This window comes from Doryrhamphus excisus, linkage group LG4 (assembly GCF_037039965.1).
Source record: "Doryrhamphus excisus strain RoL-2023G ecotype Guam linkage group LG4, RoL_Dexc_Guam_v1.1, whole genome shotgun sequence".
Classification (NCBI taxonomy): Eukaryota; Metazoa; Chordata; class Actinopteri; order Syngnathiformes; family Syngnathidae; genus Doryrhamphus; species Doryrhamphus excisus.
In genome coordinates this window covers 13,106,888-13,118,747 of record NC_136360.1, presented here as the reverse complement: position 1 = coordinate 13,118,747, position 11,860 = coordinate 13,106,888, and the positions used below count along the sequence as shown (strand labels likewise).

At 42.9% G+C, this 11,860-nt stretch overlaps 1 protein-coding gene across 3 annotated transcripts in view; it reads right to left on the bottom strand.

The window, feature by feature from the left end:
- Positions 1 to 11,860, bottom strand: part of farp2 (FERM, RhoGEF and pleckstrin domain protein 2) — a 33,111-nt gene extending 21,251 nt beyond the window's left edge. For all 3 annotated transcript variants that reach the window (XM_078790222.1, XM_078790221.1, XM_058072808.2), the window contains exons 1-5: positions 11,713 to 11,860; positions 11,069 to 11,287; positions 860 to 964; positions 271 to 313; positions 94 to 172 (exon numbers count right to left, since the gene is read on the bottom strand). In XM_078790222.1, the coding sequence (XP_078646348.1) occupies positions 94 to 172; positions 271 to 313; positions 860 to 964; positions 11,069 to 11,269 (428 nt within the window). In that variant the 5' untranslated portion in view covers positions 11,270 to 11,287; positions 11,713 to 11,860. The remainder of the gene's footprint in view (positions 1 to 93; positions 173 to 270; positions 314 to 859; positions 965 to 11,068; positions 11,288 to 11,712) is intronic.

The window sequence follows — 11,860 nt, the reverse complement described above, 5'->3', positions numbered from 1 at the left end:
TCAGCTTTAGCTTCTTGGAGAGAAAATGGTTGGTCTTCAAAGGCAAAGAAAGACGATGAATGTAATATCCAGACGGAAATTACAACGGCTGACCTTGTGTACTCTTCCTGCAGCTGACCAGGGTCTGGAGGGAAGAATTTTACAGAGAGTCTAAACAGGGTGTTTGCTGGTCCTGAAAACACACACACACACACACACAAAAACTGTTTACATTCTATCCGCCTTTGCCAGTTTGGGAATGGGACAAACTGTGTTATGTGTTCAACATACTTTTGACTTGTTTCACAATGAGTTTCGTGGGCTCCAGCCAGAGCTGCAAAGACACAAACAGTTGGGGCATACATTATGGAGACAAAAATAATGTCACATATCCCAATTTTTTCAATTTTTGCTGTTTATTGGTGGGGTTTAATTTATTTTTACAACAAGCCACCGGCATCCAGGCCGTGCTTTGGACACCCCATACCTATAATGGTAGTGAAAAATAAAGAAAACATGTGATGAGTTGTCTCCCATGGCCAATGCCAATAGAATAGCTCTTTTTAAATGTTTTTACTGTTACATACTTCACAAATGCATCATATTTCTTCTCTCCTGCTTTGACAAAAACCTTCTTGGAGGTCTAAGGGTCCAAGTTGGGTTTTTCTGAAGAGTCAACAATTGAAAGCCTGCAATTACCGTGCAGGCCTGCTGCCAGATGGATTAAAACCGGTCCAAGAATATCAAGTGCTGAAGCACAACCAGAAGCGCTGAGCGAGAACTCCAGTGGTGTTGTCACCAAACCGTTAACTTCAAGCCTTTGCGCTGCTTGCCTTTGTTTATCGCAGACATGTGTGACTTCATGTGTGTGTGAACGTACCCAGTTCATCTGTGCGTTATGAAACTCCAGACCAAAGTAATCGCTCTCGATGAGGTTGCCTCGCAGAAAGACCTCAGAGAGGAGCGTCTGTCCCAATGCTTTTGTCTGCAAGGAAAAAAGAGGGAGACCGCTTAAATTAGATTAAATATTAGAAGAGTGAAGGGGGAGGGAGAACTTTAATCAAGCGTTCATAATATACAAACCGACAGACGACAGCAACAAAGTATGTTTCTTTTAATCAAATACTCCATAAATCACAAGTTGTGTACATGGTACTTTCTGCATTCACACATCCTCTGCTGTGATTGGTCAGCCTGCGCCCCCACTCAGAGCTGCATAGAGATACCCCCCCCAAACAGTTACGTGCTTATTGGAGCATCCAGCATCAAACTTCTTGGGAGTAGTGTATAGGTGCCATGTCCGGAAGTTTGCTGCATCTGAAAAATGTTCTCAGAGTCTTCATCTCCACTCCAGCAAATGACAACAAATATGTCCCACTTGCTTTAACGCCAGCAGGAAATGTGGCCAGGTTTGGCTCCCTGCAGCTCTCAGGAGATTATTTTCACTAAACGAAGAACTAATTACTACTTGCTAAGCGCACACGTCACTTGAGGTTTGGAATTGCAGCACAACTTTTTGGGGAAAATTACAGCCTCAAACATCTGGTTGTAATGTAAAATAGTATTTTTAAAAAGGCCATATAAAAAGAACTGGCCTGCATTAGTGAAAGTATTCCAAGCCATGGAGTGACGAGGGATGCACTGTAGCTTGTCTCTCCACTACTTTGATCATTGAAAAAATACAACCATAAACACATAAATAAAATACAACCTATACATGCAGACAAACCATAAGCTAATAACGTAACAATCTGCAGTGAAATACTCATTTTCCCCATGATTCTACAGGGTTGGATTTCAGTGAGCCCCAAACCAGAGAACAAAATCTGCTATTAAATACTTTCCACGGGTCGTCTTGGACTCTGTTTCAACTCACAATCCAGACGGCTAACTGGAGGAACATTTTGAGGTGTCTTGTCTCACTTTACAACATTCTGCAGGGTTCAATGACTGCCGTTCCAGGGGCAAAGTCATGTCATCACTTACTGGAAATCACCACATTCTGGCGCACTTTTACGAACACCAATTCAACCAAAACTAACAAAAAAGTCTAGTACTTCCTGCCAGATCAAGCCAACTTTTAATCTGATTGCAGGAGGTCCTCGAGCGACGCACGACTTCCACTCCGACTATGTAAATCAAGTTTCAGTGCAAGTCTGAACTTAAATGAACACCTACGATCACTGCAATACTTAATTATTATTATTATCATTATTATTAGTCTATTGCATCGAAGCAGATAGTTTCAGGTTCAAAGATACCATCTTTACCCTTCATGACAGCAACAACAGTCAAACGGTACAAGGCATGGACCAATCATGATCACTTCACTTTTATTTTTTTGACACATGCAATCAGAACCCTACTCCCGGCACTGAGGCGTTTCCAGGCCAGCTATGACACATGATCCTTCCAGCGTGTCCTAGTTCTGCCCCAGGGGCCTCCTCTGGCTGGTCATGCCTGGAAGACCTCACCAGGGAGGCATCCACACTAGATGTTTCAACCACCTCGGCTGGCTCCTCTCTATGTGACGGAACAACGGTTGTACTCCAAGAATCTCTTAGGTTGAGTCCAGCCACCCTATGAAGGAAATTAATTTCGGACACCGCAATCTCGTTCTTTTGATCATGACCCAAAGCTCATGATCATAAGTGAGGGTCGGAACATAGATTGACCAGTAAATTGAGGAAGCTCAGCTCTGTCTTCACCACGGCTGTTCGGTAGAGCGATCGCATTACCGCAGGCGCTGTATCGAGACCCCAAGAACTTGAACTCCCGAGCTGAAGGGTTCCAGCCACCCTTTTCCGGCTGAGAACCATGGTCTCAAGATTTAGAGGTGCTGAGCCTCATCCCAGAAGCTACACACTACTGCAAACCGCCCCACAGATCCTGATGAGGACATCAGGACCACAGGTAGCAGAGATGAGTCAAAGGCCCCCAAACTGGACCCTCTCGCTTTCACTGCTGCCTAGAAATTATGTCTCTAAAAACTATAAACAGACTGACAACTTTGGAAGAGGCCAGCATTCACCGGGAACAGGCTCGACTTACTGCTAGCACCGCTAACCAGGCTCCTGTTGTGCGTACGTTATCCTCAAATACTGGGAGGACTCAAATACTATATATATATATATATATATATATATATATATATATATATATATTTTTTTTTTTTTGTAGACGTCCTTGACTAAAATACCATGCATAGTGGCAAACACATCATGATGTAAGCTGAAATGCTCCTGAATGTGTGGGTCACAAGCTAAAAAGAACATATGGCATTTTTAATTTCAGGCAAATCAGTGATGCTGTGACGTGACAGCGAGCTCACACCCTGACCGTGTGTGTGTGTGTGTGTATAATGTGTAGAAGTGCCAAGGCTGGAAGGTCAGTGGGTCACCCAATCAAGTTCAGAAAGCTGCAAGGATTATAACAAACAGATGTTTGGCTGCGAGAAGCCACGTCAGAAGATATCTTCAATCCAGGGTGGACCTTCCGTCAACATCATACTGTAGCCGTGAACTCTGGAGGAACCGCTCACTGGCAATGGGGGTGGGGTGTTAAGGGTTCGTATATTCTGCTGAGTGCATAGTTTAGGCTTCCGGAAAAGTCTCTGTCAGAATTCCGTTTAAAGGGGACGTTTACACCACGCTGCTTAGAACTAACAGATGAATAATCATGTCGGTCGTGTCAGCAACAAAATGGTATCGCCAACTACTGGACTAGCATGCATATTACAACCGTCAAACAGGTTTTGACTCCACGCAGCAAAGCATATTTCAACATGATTTGTTTATGTAATTCAGATGATTGCTGATTTCTTGACAACATCTCGATTTGGGACATGCGCCAGAACAGTTGGCCGATAAAGAGCAGGAATCTGGATCAAATGTCAGTCTGCTCAGTGCACCTGTGCCTACTGGATCAGGACCAGCCTGAGCGAGGTGAGATGTCATTCATTTGTTCCAGTGAATTAAAAAAGGTCCAACAAAAACAGAACGGTACAAATACCAAAAGTACAAAAACCGAGGCAGTGTCACCAATTTCTTCCTCTGACAAATTAAAACCCCAGGCTGTGTGCCATGATCATGTTAAACCAGTTTGATCATCCACTCCACCAGCAACTTCAACTAATAATGCGTGACCGTACAACTTTATCACATGCCTACAAAGTCCCTCCACATTTTAGCCAACCAATCGCATTTGTCCCAGAGTAGCGCTCAAACTGTCCAAGTTAATCAAATATGTCCCTGTGTGGCCCACCCACGACCCCACTTCCTTGTTTACATTGAGAACAATGTAGGCGTGTGATGACACCACTCATTTGTGTGGATTATTCACCATGTGTAAAAATGCCACCAGATGAAACACACTATAAGTGAGTTTTGGAGGAAAATACACAGTTCCTATACATTCATTTATTTTTTTGTGGCAGCCTACCACTAATAGAACTGGACCATCAGAGATAGTTTGCAGTCCTGTGGGTGGTTTGTTCCTGAATTTTTTCAAATACGACGATAATAGTCATAACAGCATATACTGTATCCCAACCCTTCTTTTCAGGGGAGAATTCGAAATTAAACTTGGCTATATTTAGAGTAGTCAGTGTGCAGCTTGTATAGAAAGTAGTATTTATGTAATGTTTGTAAGTGCAATGACCCTTGAGCGTATTTGCACTGTTTAGTCACCATTTTATCACAGACAATTAAGTTAAAAAACTATTTTTGCATAAAATCAGGCATTTAAGGCTGCAGCCACCCCAAAAAAGGCCAGTAAAATCCTGGCGGGACTGCGTAATGCTCTCTTCACTGTGGTTGAAATTCCTGGCCCAAACTTTAGCGGGGCTTCTCTTCCCAAGTCGGTCCCCTCCCCCACTGGTCAGCTCCAAGTGCGTACTAGCTCCCCCTGAAGGGACACCACCCTTCCTGCATCCCTTGCGGTTTTCAACCTTGGTATTTATGTGCTTGTTTGCCAACAGCAAAAGCAAAACCTGTCCACATCTAAGACCCCTTGCATCACCCATGAATGCCCCTGACTGACTGCACCGCCATCTTTTACGCAGCGAGGGTCCACATGGTCGCTCTTGGCCTTTTTAGCGAGTGAAGGCCAGCTAAGGGGCAGGCTGAGCGGCATCAAAGAAGCCTGTGTTTCGCTGACCCTGCCTCCTTGTCCCAAAAATACAAGGCTGAGCTTTCTCCTGTGCTGGAAGTGGGAGGGGCCTGAGGACAAGATCCATGTAAGCAAATGTCTACTGCTGTTGGTGACTGTGATGATGACGAGGACCATGACAGGTACAAAACAAAAGCACCAAGCACTAATTTGATTTGTTTGCTCAAGACGTGCAACCAGAACCATGAGCAGGCACCAGCTACCTCATTACGTGTACAATATATGGATGTCCAATGCTACAGTATCAAAAAACCTGCCTTGAAAAGATGGCTGACTGCAATAATATGTGAGCTTTTTCTGGTTGCCTCAATCACTTTTTCATAACTTCATACAGAGAAAACGCTCCAGCAACACACCGATTCCCATGCAGAAGACGCTGTGTTCGCAAAGCCCCTTTACAATATGAAAACAGCTGCTGAAAACGCCGCTGTTAAGCAGCTACGGGCTAATGGCTAATAGCATATAGTAAATAAGAATTGGACATCACTGGATGAAGGTGTCAAACTGTGCTTTATTCGCAAAAGTGCTGTCTGAGAAGTAGTGAGAACAGGGGAGCAGTGACCCTTAGGTAGGTCATAGGTTCCCCATGAAAAACAATATCTGCCCTTTGCTACCTTGCTTCTAGATAAACAATTCTTACAAAACACATGGACTTCCTAAAGTTGTGACATCGGAAACTCACAAGACCTCATGGAATCTTGTGATGTTCTCGTATGCAACAGTTCACAGGATTTAAGACTGGTATAAAAATGAAACCAGGGTTACGTTATCCTTTTGTTAGTTGTGTGCAATATTTGCGTGCCTGCATTGAAAATCACTGATAATTGGCACTCCTATAGAAATGCAGGTGATTCCATACTCAGCCCCAGCACATCTATCTACGGCAGTCGAATAGAACCCAACAACAGAGAGTTTTAAGTCCGTGTCTGTCCCGTGGCGGCACAAAACCACTGACGTTTAATACCAACATTCTCATCATGTACTTGAAGCAGCATCACATGGGAAACTCCCATGGGAAATCATTACGATAATAGGTAACAGGCAGCTTTTATCGAGCTTAAAAGCTTAATTCAGCACCTGGAACCCCACTATATTATCCCTAGCTGCCAGTACAATGTCCGTAAACCTATAAGATGCATAAATAAGTAAATTGTTCTGAGGGATATCACTTGATCAAGCCTTTTCTAATACTCCACAAATAGTCCAAAATATGTATGATTTAATCAATATTGGATGATATTCAAAGCTGCAAGACATTTTTCCAGTTTTTGTTGTGTGTAATGTTCTAATCTGAGCTGCGTACTACCACACAAACAACAGTACAAGCAATAGAGGTTACGTTATAATCTTGCCACCATAGTTGTTAACTGCGTGTTTACTTTGCATTGGCAGTTGACACCGAAATTCCCAACTTCCCGATGATCTTGGCAACAGTGTGAACGCGGTGACTCCCCGGCATTCACACGACAGACAACGCTGCGCTACTTTTACTGCAGCAAGTGTTCATTGGTTCCCATGAATTGCGTGCCAAAAAGCGGCAACATTTGTGCAGTCGCTGAGCTGCCCGAGCACGAGAGAGCATTTGGTCACTGGAAGGCCACAACCATTTCAAACATTCACCACTGCAATTTGGTGTCTATTCCTGTATGCAGTCGGCAAAGAAAGGACACAGCTCGGAAAAAAAAAAGTACTGCAGCTGCTTCACTCCAGTTGTCTTCGCACACACACACACAAAAACTGTCATCGATTCACATAAAATGTGATCCAAATGTTACTTCAAGTGCTGCATCACAAAAACTGCCATTTCACTTGCATTGTCGCTGGCATCACTTCATCACTACTTCTTTCTGTCAACAAGGTAAAACGACCCATCTTTCTACTTCTGTCAACAAAGTAAAAGATTTGTCTTTCAGCACAAAAGACGTGCTCTATGTTGAGCTGGTAAGTTATAAATAACCCTCAGTTTTAAAAATAAAAAACTCTCAGAACAAACGAGCATCTTGCGGAGTCTTTGTAGCAATGTTGTCAGTTGCAAGCTAAGCGCTGGTATCCTTCAGTTTGTCCTGTTGCTTTGTTGGTAGCGTGTGGAATCTCAAAGTTGACCAACTATTCGGCTTATTGCCACAAACTTCAACAATACACATGCGAGGCATAATTTATAACCTAGCGTTTACTTTTACAAACTAGCAACACAGTATCAGTAGCGTTATTAGGCAGTAGCTTGAAGTATAGGAGTGTAAAAGTGACTACATGGGTGTTATTTCATTTCTAGAGATGTTAAAACCCGTATTTATAAGATCATAAAACAGGCCATAACTATGATATAATATTCAACTTATAAAGCAGGAATCCTACTTAATACACTTACCAAAGTCGGGTTTGGAACTAATTCACCATGAAAAATTAGGAATTACTGTAATAACATACACACATGAAGCTTTTGACAAATTGAAAATATATTGAAAAACATGGTGGCCACTGACCTGATCATATTGCACAGATTGACACTTTTTTTTTTTCATCATGATGCAGCCCTCCTTCAGACTGCCCCATTTTGCACAAGTTCTGCTGGTCATAAAGTCAAACACGCTGACGTTATTCGCTCAACAGTGCTTCTGTACAAAAGAAAAAGATGCTGTTCTCTAACCGGCCCACTATGCCTTGGACTGAATGAAGGGAAGGCACTCAGAGGCCCATTTTGTTCTTGGCAAAAGACAAGCCAGCAGGATCACAGCCATAGCTGCATACATTCCCGTACATTCTCTTTTCCATGCCTACTACTTACTTTTAGAACCCACAGCTCAAGTTCAGTATCGGGCGTCCCCATCTTAAATCTGCCTCAAGCCACCCCTCCCCTCCAAAATATCTTGAAAGTTGTTTTTGTTCACACTGAGCACCCCATGAAGCCACTTCCGCACAAATTAAACACGCGACTGTCACCTTGCGTTGGTCTCAAGAGTTTGAGACAACATATGGTACGCTAGATTATGAAATGTTGGTCTCAGCAGTGCGCCATGGCTGTGTCTGCCACAAGACTTATTGTTGTGGCTACTTGAGGATTTACTCGGGCACAGCAGTTAGTCTTGATAGCCCACCCTGACACAATCATTACTTATTCAAGCTAAAGCCTCATCAATTAAGCTCTTTCATAGTGGAGACGTCGCCATTCCTGACAGGAAGCCTGCTCTTCTATAGCGACTTCCTTATTGCTTCCTATGCGGCTTTTGAATGACTCCTGCAGCAAGTTGGCCAGACGGCGCCGACAGGAAAGCGCATCAGCACACGCAAACTGACTGCTGCAACTTTCCTCTACGGTCGCTATAATGAAAAGGGAGGAAAAGCAACTTCCTTCAGTCTTGTCTATGGATAGATTCCGTTGTGCAAAATGATAGTTTACAATTTGAAGGTGAAGACCGTGAGTGCAGAACTCTGCTTGCAAAATACATGCTACAGTTTGGGATGTTAATAGTTGAAAAGGAGGTCGGGTTTCATGAAGATTCACGGTAATAAAGTGTAATAAGATCCAACATAAGCACTATCAACGACAACCAAAATGCACCAAGGTTCCACTGTTGAAAGCATTTTATGCTATGTTCGGGTGCAAGCATGCAACTGCAGCAGTATTTCACACAGGACTGCAATTTCTGAGGGTGGGCCACAGTGAGGGAGGGGTCTATTCATTTACAAAATTAGCCATGATACGTCATTTTTTTTATAGAGCTACAAAAAAAAAGTTAGGCTATCATGCCCTGTCCTGTTTTTTTGAAAGTGATGAAAATGTACAAAGGACATAGAGAGGATCCACATTCTAAATATTCACTCATGTTTTTTTTATATATTAATGAACAGCTGCACGGTAGTCGAGTGGTTAGCACGCAGGCCTCACAGCTAGGAGACCCGAGCTCAATCCCCCTCGGGCTTCTCTGTGTGGAGTTTGCATGTTCTCCCCGTGCATGCGTGGGTTTTCTTTGGTTTCCTCCCAGGTTAATTGGCGAATTGGTTTTTTTTTTACATACAAGCCATGTGACGACCGTGGCTGAAATTGAGAATGGCTGTAAGTAAGCATTGGCTTTGCTAGTGCGAGCATTAGCATCGCACTAGCTAGGGAATGACTTAACGCCTCAGTCAAACGCAAGTACATTAGGGCTGATTTATCCAATTATGTATTGTGTAAAACTATGACAGGAACAGTATCAAATTAAAAGCACGAAATTAAATGAATACAGAGCCACCATCCTTAGGTCCAAAGGTTGTGTACCGAACAAATATGCACATTAGCACTCAATAAGGTCATCAAATCTTACCTTTATGCATCCCACACAGTATCGCCATTTGGCACCAAATATGAGGAAAGAATAAGGGCAAAATGCAGTATAGTAGTCCATCTGTGCATGGGACAACGTTAGAAGATGCGTTCTAGGTTTGCCTTTGAGGTATTTTAATTTGAACATTAAGGAATGGTGCATTGTGGCAAATATTTAATACACGTTTGAATGTTCATAAGTAGGCTTTTCTACACAAACATTTAGGGGACATTTTAGGGGACCTCTTTTCTAACCTATAAATTTGGAAGTGAGCCATGTTTGGGATGGCCCTGAACGCTCGGTTTCAGAAAGTTGGCTCTCTGTTGTGCAAGTTGTGCTTCTTTGTGTTAGCAATGTTTCCCAGGAAGTGTTTCTTCAGGTGTAAGCTAAAACCTAATTTGTCTACAATTCAAAAAGAGGCAAACATCAGGCAGAAGTGGTTGGAGTTCCTGATTCCCTACCAGAAAAAGACCCCTGTTTGGGGACCCCTGCCTTACAGGACGGGGGGATAGGGTGTGGTCTATTACACATTTGAAAATCAGTAAGAATCACACTTTTATACAATTGTCTACTTAGTTTTATTACTAAAACTTGTGTCTACATCAACAAATCATGTCGTTTGTACTGTATTGAATGGTATCAAAATTCTTCTGTTATTAAAATACATAGTTTTTGAATCCTCTCTTAACCTTAACCGGTCTAGATGCGCATCGAATCGTCTACTACATTTATATCCCTACTTTCTGCTGTCCCAACTGGGGTCAAAATGGCACAAAAGTGAATACTTGTGGCAGCCTCATTCTAGGGCTACATAGTAAAAAAAATGAAAGGATGCAAGGGCCACTTTGATATTTGGTAAAGCAACATTGAGATATGCTAAGATGTTATTTAAATTTCAAGAAAAAAAAACTGCATCTCAGCTTTGTCATACTGGTGAAAAGGCATTTTTCTGCTCATTTTTCCTCATATTCTAGTTATTCTCGTAAAAATTATGACTTCTTCCCCTTGAAAACTCCTGATATAGACCTTTCTGCACAGCCCTACTAACAAACTAATTATGCGTCCAAAACAACAACAATCAAAACAATACCTCTCGCCATCGTGCATGATCTCATCCAAATAGTTAAATTGGATTGTTGTAACAAAAAGTAAATAACAGTAAGTCTCACAATCCGAGTGAACACTGTGTTGTAATGTGAGTCCGCTCTGATTAAGCTAATCATTGCAAGGTAAAATCCATGAAAGCAACCCTCCACCTCCTTTAAGTTACTGGTTTTTAATCATCACCTCAGATTGGGACAATGCCCATTCATAGGGTTGATGTCCTCAGTGAAGACATCCGTCTTATCTAGAAGTGTAAACACCTTCAAGCATGGCCTCCTCGGGCCTACAGAAGAATTCACAGAGCAGAAACCTAAAAGTGTGAGGGTGTGATCTACACTTGCTTGGCCAAATAAGACGCCATAAGACAGAGGAAGGGATTTCAGCACCAAAGCCATGTTGCAGCTGTCACCGAGCCAGGCAGAAACACGCAAACCGGGTCAAAAGTAGCCTGCTGTGTGACCAACAACAGACTTATCACAGTGTGAGCAACAGAACATAGAGGAAACACTTACATCCAAGTCAAAGAACTCCTGGGATTCGTCCAGCCCCTGTACACGGACTTGGAGCCCTCGACCCTGGCCATTGGTCCCACTGATCATGTTGCCGCTGAGGCTCTGACCCGGCTCCAACGTGCTGATACCTGCATTGAACTGGGCTCCCAGCCTCGTGCCTGGGGTCTGCAGGACCCGGTATGACCCCGCTATTTCCCCCATGACTACTCAGAGCAGCTCCTTAGAAAAGAAGGAACACAAAATGACACACATATGAAATACATGTTTTTGTGACATACCAGTGAAAATGCCGTAATGTTCTTGGGTTACTGTGGTCTCTGTATGTATGGCATCACTAATGTTCAGTATTCATAGTTTAAGACGACAAAGCTCAATGAGAAACTTTGATAGTGTCAGCCAGATGGTGCATAAATAGAAACATGTTTCGGGAGACGTAGATGTCTCACAATTACGTCACTGTTGCATTCGTCATTTTTATCAACAGCAAAACGTCATTAAGGAGCGGAAAAACTTTTAACGTGGCGTTGTTTTTTCGTTCACTGCGCTCGTGGCGAGTTTTGCTAACTTTGGCGATGAATCCTGCAAAACTATCGAATACGTTTTACAATAAAACAAAAACAAAGGTGAAGAGAGTAAAGACTTACCGTTCAAGCTGGTGTCGAAGGTAAACTGCTAAAAGTTTGGGACATGAGAGAGAACACCACTCGTCCCGTCCATGGCCGCCGTGCAGTCGTCCAAAGTAGTGCGCATAGACGCTGCTTTCTCATTGGCTGCTTCGCGCCAAGCCAGCTT